The sequence below is a fragment of the Python bivittatus genome, unplaced genomic scaffold (genome assembly GCF_059951505.1).
Source record: "Python bivittatus isolate LINGU-HERP-01145 unplaced genomic scaffold, Pbiv_v1 ctg000670_np1212, whole genome shotgun sequence".
NCBI classification, from domain to species: Eukaryota; Metazoa; Chordata; class Lepidosauria; order Squamata; family Pythonidae; genus Python; species Python bivittatus.
Genome location: NW_028277094.1, coordinates 12,380,724 through 12,393,405, shown reverse-complemented (window position 1 = coordinate 12,393,405; position 12,682 = coordinate 12,380,724). Strand labels below are relative to the sequence as shown.

Below are 12,682 nucleotides of genomic sequence, written 5' to 3'. Positions count from 1 at the left end.
GACAGACAATAGGAAGCAAAGGCGGACGGACATCCTGCCTCTGGCCCTTCTATCAGACCACCGCTAAACCCAGTGAGGAAGATGTTTAATCAAATGTCAAAGAGACAAATGTTCAGGCCAGCTATGCCAGAGATGACGGAAGAGAGGCAAATTTAAATCCTACTAATTATGTCAACATATCCTTTAATAGATATATATATCACATACTATCAAGCAGCCCTTTTCAGAGTATGGGTTCTATTTTTAAAAAATATTCAAATGGAGACAGACAGACATAAATACATCAACTCAAAACTATCCAGAAACCTTTAAGCATCTTTTTCACAGAATCCACTGCCTGGATTCTTCTCATTAGTTTCTACAGCCCCAGCAAGTATTAAGTACATTCAAGACATAGAACAAGTAGAGTCAGATATTTTCTAAATTCATAATTACTGAAAAAGCAAATAGTTAATGAACATAGACCATGATAGCCTCCCACTCTCAACTTTTCCCACACCAACTGTTTGAGCAATCCCTCTTCTGGCCCTTGAAATCTTCATACCCCCACCTCCCTGGGGAGGGTGGCTCAAATTCTCTGGAGTTTAATAGGCAGTTTGCAGGCATACTTACCCACAAAAGTCTTCATTTAGGAACGTTCTTTTTACAATTTAAACCTTGACACTTTCCTCATCTTTCTGCTATTGTGCAAAGGGAAGGGAGGAGAAGAAAAGAGGACTTTGGGACTGAACTTGGTACAGGACAAATGCAACTATGCTGGTTTTAATTATATCGCTTTTTGCCTAAACAGATTTGGCCATGAGAGGAAATCTGGGCCTTTACACAACAACCTCATGGCAGTTCAGTGGAGATCAGAGAGCAGCAGCGCCTTGCCCTTTCCATACTTGACACCTCATGACTAGTGGATGAAGAACCAGGCAGATAGCCAAAATGTTGTGCTGATCATGGCTGCCCTGAAGCGATCACATGGACAGACTTTCAAGGCACCTATGATTAACTGTGCTGTGAGAAAAGCTCTAATCTAAAGTTTTTCCCTGCAGCAAAGCACACTTGTCATCTTCCACCAATGCCCAGCATTCTCCCAACCTATAATCCATCCCATTCCAAACTCTCCAACATGATTTTCAACCACTAGTTCTCTTTACTAAATTCTTGTACTGAAGTTGAAGGAAAAGGCTGTGCTAGGCACAAATAATGGGATTTTAACTGCAAATTGGAATGGTTTTATTTCCAGCAATCTGGTTTTATAACATCTGCATGGAGGAATCCAGCAAGACGTTCTGTGCTGTTACACAGGAAATGCTCCTCATCATATTAACACTGGAGAAGTTGGTTTATCTCATAAGATATCAATTCCAAGTAGAACCTTATACAGAGATATTTCAAAGTCATCTTTCACGGCAGTGTCCAGTCTTGTTAAAACTATGCAGAGAATCGTATTTCACCAGGATCACTGCAGCTCGGTATAATGACTGAGCTTAATTTTGATAAATGTAGAATTATTGAAAACAATTTTGGAAATAATTAATCCGACCCCTTATTCAGTATTCCTACTTCATTTTTCCATGGCCAAACAGCTTGGATCCTTCATAGAAGGCCACACAAGAGAACAGTGTTGATACCAAACTTAAATTTACACATTTTTCTGCAGGCTTCACTGGGATAAATAATTCCACAGTTTTTTATATTCTAGGTCTTATTAGAATTACTCCACTGATACTAGGATGTCTATTCTGCTTCCTACTATTGACATACCACTTTGAAGAGCTTTTAGCACATCCAATTATATAACATTCCATAAAATAGAACAAGAACTGCAAGATATAATATGACTTTAATGAACATTTGAATGGGCATTAATCTGATACATTTCACAATAATACGGCACCTGAATTAATGTAACATTCAACTTTCAAGCCACACTATTGTTTAGTTTCACATCACAGAAAAACCTTATTCTACCTACTTAATGGTCAGTTCTGGAAATGCTGAGGTACAGCCTTCAAAGAAGTGATTATGCTACTCCCTTATATTCTCATGGGAAAGTGAGTACCAGTAGCAACACCTTGTTTCACAGCTGCTTCTAAACAAATATTGACTGGGTTGCATAAACAGAAATTTAAAATTGTGCTGTAATTCACTATGTAGAATACTTATGTCCTTTGTTATTCGACAATGGACTTCCAATGAAGAGAAATTAAGCCATATAATTTTAATGCATATTTGTTCAGGAAACTGATGAGCTGAGAAGTTAATCTTTTAAAATGGTAAGTTACCTCCATCAGTTCCATTTTCCTCACTCACAGTCTGAACCAAAGGCAAGGAAAGAGATTTTCCAGTTCTGTTCCCATCCAAGTTGGATCCACACAATCTGGGTTCCTGCTGGGATAGCTGTGATACCCCTTTGAATCAGACTTCTACTTTTCATGTCATACTACATCAAGATACTCAATGCTCTTCTTACTTGGACCAGAGATTCTTTGGAATGTTACTTCCCTCTGCTGGTGATAAGCCACCTCTGCATCAGAAAGCAGGTGGGGCAGGCGTGGAGAGCCCCTGGCTCTGTAGATGTGGCTGAATTAACACTTCCAGCATTTCTTTGGCTGTACTGACAACGGCTGCTGGGAATGGTAGTTCAACCATATCTAGAGGAATATAAATCCCCTACACCTAGCTCTGTAATAATTGTTTCAAAGATTTGAGTGTTGCAATATAGCGCTCTGAGTTGATAGTGATGCCAGATTCAAGGAAATCTATGTGAATAACACCATCTGCACCCCAAAATCCAGTGTCCATGAGTTTTCTTGCAGAAGCCTGGGTTTGGGTTTTTTTTTGCCCTCAGGTGAAGCTTTGTGATGATATGCCATGGACTGACACTTAATTTCTGGGTCATAATTATGAGCCCATGTTTTGTTGGCTGTCGTAATGTTGTGAAGAAATTCCTCACCTACATTCTCATTGTGGGACAACAATTGAGGGCAAATTTCAACTCTTAAGTTTTCATCTCAGCTATCAGCATACAAGGAACCCATCTAGTACAAATCTTCTGATGCTGAAAATCAATATGTCTTACACGTTCCTATGAAATACCAAGCTTGACACCAATTTCCCTCTAAGTAATCCACCAAATGTCCTTAATCAGTTCATTAAACTTTCTCATGAGAAGCTCATTGGATCCTGTTGCACGTCATCCACTTTGTTCTTGATCACCCAAATCAGCTCTTCCTGGTTTACCACCTTTACGTTTTTGAGCCCAGCAACAAATGTATCAGCACAGTCACCATCGTAAACAACCTGTATTTGGTGGCAAATTTCAATTGAAGGGATATAAGCATTTTGATGAGCACGCGCTACAGGCTTCCATTTCATGAACAACAGCAACACCACCTTTTCTCCCAGCAACTTCATCAACTGAAGTGAAAGAACAGATGCTAAAGAACACATCAGAACTTCTAGCACATCAATATTGCCATCTGTTGGCAACTTATAACATTGGAGGCATTGCTTTTCATTCAACCCTCATGGCTGTTTTGAGATGACAATTCCTCAAATCCTGTTAGCATAAACGCATTTCATTTTTCAGCAGCTATCAGCAGAATAACTGGTTTCTTTCAGGAAAACAGGGCACCTCAAGTGCAACCCTCTTTGTCTGCTCTAGAAAATGTGGCCTCTCAGTGTATGGAGCAGGCCCACCCAACCATCATGCAAAGAGAGAAATGCTTCATCAGGCATTTATGGTCTCGTTAGGCAGGTCAAAACAGTTTCTCCTCAAATCTCATTCCCCATAATTCTAGTCTGGCATCTACGTACTGAGATTCCCTGCTATGGCTGAGACCGGTATCCCTGCACGCCCGAGCTGGACTTGGCAGGGAGGATTGTGACTGAGCTGACGACACAACAGTTCCGTTATATGCTTCTCAGATGCCGCCTTGGCTATCTTGTTGCCTCCAGCTGTCGAAACACAAGCAAGAGTTGAGGAACAGCATGGCCTCGAGCCCTAAGGCTGCAGGGCTTGGCAAAACAGAGCTCACAATCCTGCACATGAGTCAGAGCATCTCTCAAAAAGGCTGCGAGTGCTTTCACTTTCCAAAAGATGCAAACATCTCTCCGCCTGTTCCCGTTACTTGAATTCAACTGCTTCCTCTACACATCCTGATCCTAAATAACCACAAATTTGGCATCTGGCTAAGACCTAGTTTGTAAATGTACAATGCTGACAACTCCAGTAGATAAATACACTGCGAAATTATCACATCAACAGACAAAATCCCCATCTTGGTTCCCGTGTCTCTAGAGGGAAACTCTAATAGTGTTTCCAGATGTTTGTTTTGCAAAGATTTATAACTCAGTTGGTACCCCACAACTTTGTAAAGCTTTTAGATGCTTCTGTTGACACAGTAGCTAAATTTAGCAAGAGCATATACAAGAATAAGCTGCTGCCATCAAATCACTCACATTTGTTGCACAAAATAAACAAACGTACCCTATTTAATTCCCCTATTTCCGCCGCGTATTTTTCCTAAGGGCGCTACCGCGGCCGCTACTCCTGTTAGCGGAAACGAAGGTCAGCAGCCCCGGGGAATCGGGATCCGCGCACCGGCCTGCCGGGGTCAGCTACCAGACGGCCTTCAGACGAGTTTGTTTACGGCGCGTCCTTCCCAACGCCCACCCGCCGCCGGGCCCGCTTCCAGGCGCGAGGTCGGAGCGAGCGAGCCTCCTCTCAGCCAGAACGGCGCTGCCCCCTCGGGAGCCCGCGAAGCTGAGCCGGCGAAGGCAACTGCCGACCGGCACGTCCGCCCGCCCTTCGCCGAGGGGCTCGGGCGGCGCTGCTCGGCCCAGCCGCCACCTGGCCGGGGGGAGGAGGAGGAGGACGACGACGACGACGAAGAGTTGGCGCTCGTTCCTCCGGCGGGCTCCTCAGGAGACGCGAAGCGCACGGCGCCGCGGGCAACGCGGTCGAAGCGCCCCAGGCCCCCTGGCCCGGCCCGGCCCCGCCCCGCAGGACGACCCTCCCCTGGGCCGCAGCCCCGCCCGCTTCCAGGCCTGGCCTGCCGCTTCGCTCAGCCCCTCCCGGGCCCGCCGCGGCAGCCGCTCCCCGCGCCCCTTCTCGTCCTTCCGGCCTGAGGCGCCGGCGGGGCGCGCTCCGCGACACCACCTTCGCATTCCGCGCCCGGCCTCCATTGGCCCCCGCTCCGCCAATCGGAGGCGCGCGCGCCCCCGCGCGAGGGCCTCGCCCCATCGGCCCCGAGGAGCCCTCCGCCCACGTGAGGCTAGGCGACCAATCGGGAGCGAGGGGCGGGCGCTCCTCCCCCTCCCCTCCCCTCCGTTTCCGACGCCATGCGCGCGGGGCGGGGCCAAATTTGGACTGTACCACGTTGCCCTGCCGGGGGGGTGCCGCCTTCACCGGGCCTGAAGCCCCCTTCCCGCTTCGGAAAAGCCCCCTGGCGGACCCAGGTTCAGGTTACGTGTTCAAGGGCCGCCCGCCCCGCCCCGCCCCCCGAGCTCTGCGGGTCGCTCCGGCGCCGCGGCTGCTGCCGTCGCCGTCGCCGGGAGCGGAGGGAGGCGGCGAGCTGGAGTCCCGCGGGCGCGTCCTTGCCCCGGGCTGCTGCCCCGTTTCAGGGGCTGCGTTCCCACCCTCCCGGCCAGCCGGCGCCCCTCGGGCCTCTGAGCAAAGCGAGCCCGACCCGCTCGGGGCGGGGCAAGAGCGCCCGCCGCTCTCAGCTGGCAGCAGGGGCGGGGAATCCCGCCTGCCAGGAGCTGGAGGCGGCCGGCTCCGTTAACCGGCGGCTCGCTCTTTAGCTCCGCACTTCGGGCTACCGGACCGCCGAAAGCCGCTCAGGCCGACGCAGAGGGTCGGCCTGCTCAATCTAGCGGAGCCCTGAAGCCGAAGACGCGAGCGGGCAGGCGGGGGCTCGGCTCGGCTCGGCACGCTGGTGCCCCTCTCGCCCGGCACTGCCCGCCGGGAAGAGCCCGCGGCAGCTCAGCTGCCGGCCGGGGAACGGGCACCTCGTTTCCCTCGCGAAGACCTCCGCCCCCGCGGCAGGAGGCACAGGCCTGCACCGGCAGGCTGACATAACCCAGCTCGGTCGCGTCAGATTCTGCATGCAAGAAAACACGTCCTATTTCCACAGCCAGCCAGGCCACTAAAAGCGACTCATTCCCGACAGGACACACAGACGCGTTGGCTTCACAGTGGTTTAATATGAACAAGTCTCGGACATTACATCAGACAGTCAGCCGAAGAGACAGGGTGCCGAGTTGCAAGCTCCACATTAGAACGTAGGTACAGCAGCAACAGCCGTTGATCTTCAGGCTTGTGCACCAAATGAAGGTAAATTTAAAACCCACAGGGAATGCAGATTCATCCGGTGGCAGCAGGCTGCTCCAGACAGGGGTGTTTACCTCCTAGCAGCAGCAGCAGCAGCAGCAGCAGCAGCAGCAGCAGCAGCAGCAGCAGCAGCAGCAGCAGCAGCAGCAGCTCTGGCAGCCTGGAAGACCGCTTGCTACTCGGGCACCCCACACTTACTGGTCACTTGAATGCATTTACTGCTTCCCAGCCCAGCCCAGCCCTGCCCTGCCCTGCCCTGCCCTGCCCTCCACTGGACTTTATGCAGAGCTGTAATGGGAGACCTGAGGCCCTTCAGATATTGTTTAACCGAGAACCCCAACCAACATGGGCAATCTTGAGGAATGCTGAGAAAATAATTCATATACAGTCTCTCCTTTCTCACTCCATGTCATAGTTAATTGCCCACCTAAGCAGTGGAAGGTGCAAAAAAGGTAATTTTAATTAAAGTTCTGGTGACATGGATTGATATTCGTCCCCCCCCCGGGGGAAAAACCCCTACAGAACACTGGGCATTACAGGGGCTTATTCAACTGAGGCAGCTCCTTGGGGGCATCGAAATGCCCACAGCCACCTACAAAATCTCCTGTTTCATTACACATTAAACAGCAGAGAACTTTGCACCACAATCTTGCAAGCATGGAGCTGTGAGCTCAGAGAAAGTCACTGCAAAAGTAGGTCAAGCATTCCATAGTACCGCTTCTGGTTTGAAGGCAAAAAGGGCTTTAGCTCACACAGGGTTGCAAACATAGAACCCCCCCCCGCCAAAAGCAGATGCAGCAGCTTCAAGTGGCTGCTCTCTGCAGCTGTATCACAAACCAGGGAAAAGGTGCATTTGGCTAAAGGTTTCCAGACAGGTGCTAAAGAGGCGCTACGAAGCTCCTCTGTGCCTTCAAATATGAAGTGCTTGCATAGCCTTTTGCTGAAGGTCAGGGCACTGCAACCCGTAACTTTGCACGATATAATCCAGAGCAGCCTGCACAAGAGACCGCCAAGGAGGTATGGGGAGCCTCTATTTGCTGGGGTCCAGATTTTGCCTACTCCCTCGAGGATCCTCTCTCCTACCAGAAAGAGCAGTTGGTAAAAGCTCTTCTGTGCTTCGCATGCAGCTCTTCCTAGCTGAGAAGAGTTTCTGAGCAGGATAGCAATGAGCCCCTCCAAACATTCCAGTGAGAGAAAGGGGAGCCTGGGTCCCTGCATGATGGCTGCTTGAAATTCCCACCAAAGCCCTTATCACTGAAGAAAGAGGTTTTGGTCCACAACACCATCTTCAAAGAAGGGAGATGGGACTGGAAAGCAGAAACTGGCTTTAATCATTCAGGGCTGAGGGACACTAATATTAACAGAAAGTACAGCTCTGAGCAGCAGAGACTCCATGCCATGTTCTCCCCAGGGAAGTATGTCCGGGCAGAAAACTCCCTACCTCCTTACTGAAAAGCAGAAGGCTCAGATACATACTGTATATTCTTACACAAGTTCCAAGCAAGCTTTACACATCCACCAATAAGCACAGCTATTCATAAATCCTCACCTTTCATGCAGAAACCAAAGACCAACAGAACTTGTCACTGCTGCCTGACAAGGGGTGGAATGGGATGGTGTGATGGGCAACACTGGAGAAGTAGGGGAGTTCAGAAAGAGAAAAAAAGCTGGTTCAGAAGAAACAGTGTAAAAATAAATGTCATTTTTGCAGAGGAGAGAGAAAAAATGGAAAATGCCAGACTCCCCTACTGGCGGACCTTCCCTGGGACATAATTCCTATCGATAGTTTCTTCTTGCAGGAACATATGTAAGCAGCGCTCGTTCTGTGCCAGCGGGTGTCCAGCAATTCTGTGAGGAAAAAGGGAGAAAGGGCAGGGGGATTAAATGGTCCAACAGCTACCTGCTGGCTGATGTTATGCAAGAAAGGACGATCACGATGTATGCATAACGCAATCATGGCCTGCACAGATTTAATTGCCGTAGTTGCTTTTTATTCTGGCAAGGCTCTGGAAGAATCAGCAGAATAAGAGTTTGTTTAGGGGTCTAGACCCCCCCCCCCTTGTCCCTGGACTCTTTTGGGAAAGCAAATGAGCAAGAAGCTAGTTTATATGAAATGTAGATAATAGGCAGAGCTGCTGGCAATGGCAGAGGAGGGATAGTCCAACTTTAAGAGAAGCACGCCAAGCAACAGCATTCAGTTCTCGTGCGGACCGGTAATATACATTCCCTGATGGGCAAGCACTTTTCAAGTAATACGGTGCAGTCTGCCTATACCGTGAGACTAATGTCCGCATCCTGCCTTCATGGCAGCATACAGAATATTCCTTCCTCCTGTTTTTCCCAGAATTGGATAAAGTAGGTTGCCATAAGAGTCACTGACTGGACCCAAGTGGACCAATCAGTTTCCACAGTTGAGGATGACTTGAATTCAGGCCTCACCTGACACCAATCCAATAATTTAACCGCTGACACGTTCTGCTCAATTAACGGAACTACAATTTAAAACAGTGTCTACCCAAAGAGGTTAGACTCACCTAACCCACTAAGCCGAAACATGAGCCAGTTAATTCAAGGGCACTCCTGCCTCTGGCATGACGCAGCCCCTCTTTCCCAGAGTTCAGCTTCTCGAAACAGCAGAGGACCCCCTCAAGCCTTACTTGTTTATGAACTGTTCTAAGCCTTGTCTTCTTTCTTCTATGAATGACTCCTCAAAGATGCCCTCGTCTCCCCGGAAAGGAAGCTGGCGCTTCAAGGCTTTGCCTGGCAGCGGCGGTACTACAATCTGGAAGCCGAGAGGGTTGGTTTAGCAGGGCGGAGAGCCGCTCGCTCGCCTGCTCAGAGACGCCCTGCCCTGCTTTCATCCGGCACCTCCGGACGCACAGCGCGATGCCAGCCGGCACCGCAGAAGCCCCCGCTAGCCAGGCAGCCCAAGCCTCGCTGCCCAACAGCGGGCGTCGGGACGGCCGCGGACGAGGCCGCCCGCCCCATCCTCGCGCTCACCTTGCTGTCGCGCTCCAGCTCGTTCTTCAGCCATTCAAAGTCACTATATCGCCGCCTCACGCAGGACTCCTTCAGCTTGAAGATGGGCAGGTTTGTCTGGGCAGGAACGAGAGACGGTCAGGCGGCCGCTGGGGCAGCCCCTCCCGTCGTTCCCCGAGAGCGGGAGAGCGACCCGTCCTTTTGGCAGGCAGGCAGGCAGGCCGCCCCCCCCCAGCTCCCAGACCGCCCCCCACCGTTCCGATCGCGATGGGGGAGGCTACTCCACAGGGCGGCAAACCTGAAAGCCCCCCAGCAGGGCCAACCGCCTTTGCTGTTCGCCGAGGCGGACGCACCTCCTGCCCGGAGAAGGGAAGCACGTGGACCCGGGGGCTCGCTTAGAGGCAGGCGGGCAGGCCGGGGGCTCCCTGCCCCTGGGCACGAGCAGAGCAGAGCCGAGCCGAGCCGAGCCCCCGGAGCACAGGCAGCCACGCGGCCCCCCCGGGCTCCGGAGGCTCCCCCCAGCAAAGCCCCCTCAGCCCGGCCGGCGAGACCGAGCGCCCGCCCTTCCCCGCAGAGGGGAAGCAGAAGCCCCGCCCCCGCGAAGCCCCGCCCCACGCACTCTCATGCGGAGCTCGTAGCTCGTGTAGCGGGCCCGCCCGACGCCCACGGTCTGCGGGTTGAAGATGTCGATCTCCAGGAAGTTGCTGGGCGGCCCGTAGGCGTCCGTCAGGTCCTGCGGCTTCGAGTTGAGGCGCCGCGTGTCGGCCACCGCGGCCTCGGACATGGTGGAGAGACGCGGAGAGGAACCCGGTCAGAGCCGCCTCAGCGGAACCCGCCCCGCCGCCGCCGCTACTCCGGCCGCCGCCGCCTCCACCGCCTCACCGCTGCGGCGCCGCAATACATAGCGCCGCCCCGGAACCTGCGCGGAGAGGCGCCGCGTCCCTTCCGCCCTGCATAACCGCACCCGGCATCCAGGTTCCGGGGCCCGCGGCGCGCCGGCCCCGCGGCACGCACAAGCCAAGCCTCTTCTTGCCGGAGAAGGAGCGTTGATGCGTTACCCATGGCGCGGGGTTCTGGAATTCCGGGCCCCAGAGCCTGTATGCCGCATTCCCGTCTGCCCGCACCCAGCAGAAGGGGGGAATTATCCACGGTCCGGGGCTGTCTGCCAGCGGGCCCTGGATGCTGAACCGCAAGAAAATGCCTCTTGCATCATAGAGGGAATTGTTCATTATTCGGGCTCCGCATCCGGGCGCAGGCGCGAGATCGCCTCGCCCTGGCCTGTGGAGGCGAGGGGTCGCTGGCGCTCTGCGAGGTGCGGGCGGGGACGGTACTGGCCAAACGTGCACTTGCTCAGAAGTCAAAATGCCTTAAAATGCAGCGGGGTCACCCGTGCATCGGATTGCAAACTCACAAACGGTCCTACAGGTTTGGGGGGGCTTCTTCCCCTTCCCATTCCTACTAATGATGTTTTAATGCATTTATAACTACCTCCTTCAAAACAGAGAAGCAGAGGGCGAGCCCAAACAAACCCAGACATCATAGCAGCAGCAGCAGCAGCAGCAGCAGCAGCAGCAGCAGCAGCAGCAGCAGCAGCATCCGAACAGAAAATAAAATACAGGTGAAAACGCTCGACCAGAATGGGAAGAATGAAAAAAACATAAGCCGGTTCCCACGGCAGGTGTCAGCAAAGCGCAAGAACCAGCAAGGTGAATGAGTCTGAGCTGTTGGATCTAAGCAGCCTTTCACCCTCCAAACGGGTTGGGCTGCGGCTCTCAGAATCTCCAGCCAGGGTTGGGGAATTCTGCAGGAGGCCGGACCGCGGGGGCTGCTTTGCACATTGCTCCCACATTCCCCCCAAACCGGGGACGCGAATTCCGCAGAGCTAGAGTTCCCCACAATCTGCCTGCTTCGAACTTTTTCTGGGTTCAGGCGTTGCATCTTTGGAGGGGCATAGCAGTGGCGTGAAGGCAGGGAGGAGGGATCTCTCTCCTTCCTGTGGGCTTTCTCTTCACCCTGGAGAGGGATGCCTGAAATACCTTCTCCTCCCTGGGATTGTTCAGTTCGTAGTTTCCATACAGGTGTGCTTTTGCTCAAAAGCGACTGTGAAGGTGCTGATCCGGAGATCCTTCCATTACTGCTTATGGTCAGGGGTCCCGGTGATGCTGGATTGAAGCTCCAACGCACATTAAAAACAGAGGACCTTCGGTTGCACCGTGATGGCCACAACTCGACATTTCTGACCATACCCTGCGGGCATTCCCCGCTTAGGGTAGCAGTGCAAAAACGGGAAGTAGCTTGACTTACTCTTGCATTGCCCCAGGTTCTGCAGAAATCATGTCTTCTCAAGCGAGTTACGTCCTGACGTGGGACCAGAACAGTAAGCGAACCTTAGCGAGCGCTCAGTTACAGTTCTCGTCGTGGCGTCCGCAGACCGGGCTAGGTCGGCTAGCTTTAGCTCTGATTAGTGTTCTTGTGGAAACCCAGTTTGCCCAGGTACCTCGTGATTTGATCTATCGGGTGAACCCGGAAAGTATGTTGATAACCAGGTTAACCATTAGCGCACACCCAGATGCTGGTTGGGCGAACCCGACAGATCGCACTGCCCGTGCCGTGGCCTGCGAGGAGCAGAGGCAGGCGACGCCAGCGAGCGCAACGGACACCTCGCCGCTGCCCGCTGGACGGACCGCTTCCTCCGCTCGAGGTCCAGGGGCTTCTGGCGCGCTGGGCTGCGCGCTAAGCACGCGGGGCGGACCCAGGCACCGCAGAGAACCCCAACCCTGGCTCGGGCCGCCCCCCCCCAGCAGCACGGGGGCTCTGCCGTCCCGCCCCAGCCAGCAAAAGAGGCTCTTGGGCGATTTCCCCCCCAGAAGCCGTTTTCCTATCGCACGAAGGCTGTACAGTATATCGCACGGCCAATGCGCGCCGATATCACTCGTCAAGAGACCCGTCCTCAGTCGGAGCAGGTCAAGAGCGGGCGGGGGTGAAGCAGAAAAGGTCGCAGCCGCGCTACCAGGAGGAGGAGGAGGAGGAGGAGGGCGTAGAGCCTGCAACAGCCAGCGGCGGGCGGGGGAGCACCCCCCGGCACAGCATGACACACTTGTTTTGGCCGCAGCGGATTGGCCGCCTGCTTATGTAAGAGCCCCAAGAAAGAAGAAGGGGCAGCCGGGCGTCTGCCCGCCCGCCGCGAGGCCGCCTGGGAGTTGTAGTTGCAGGAGCGCGACTTCTCCGGGGAGGCGCCTCGCCTGGCCTCGCCTGAGCGCCCGTCTGCTTCCTTCGCCTGACGGGAAAGCGAGTTCCCTGCCCGCTCGCGCCGCGCGCAGACTACGCCTCCCAGGGTGCTGCGGCAGCGCACGCGCGGAGCGGCGCCTGCCTGCC

At 53.5% G+C, this 12,682-nt stretch overlaps 1 protein-coding gene across 1 annotated transcript; it reads right to left on the bottom strand.

The window, feature by feature from the left end:
- Nucleotides 1–7,636: 7,636 nt before the first annotated feature.
- SNX12 (sorting nexin 12) lies at nucleotides 7,637–10,229 on the bottom strand. The gene is made up of 4 exons (XM_088151645.1): nucleotides 9,927–10,229; nucleotides 9,329–9,424; nucleotides 8,986–9,110; nucleotides 7,637–8,176 (listed from the first exon to the last, which is right to left on the bottom strand). The coding sequence occupies exons 1-4, from the start codon at nucleotides 10,089–10,091 to the stop codon at nucleotides 8,074–8,076; spliced, it is 489 nt and encodes a 162-aa protein (XP_088007771.1). The 5' UTR covers nucleotides 10,092–10,229; the 3' UTR covers nucleotides 7,637–8,073.
- Between the last annotated feature and the right edge of the window lie 2,453 nt (nucleotides 10,230–12,682).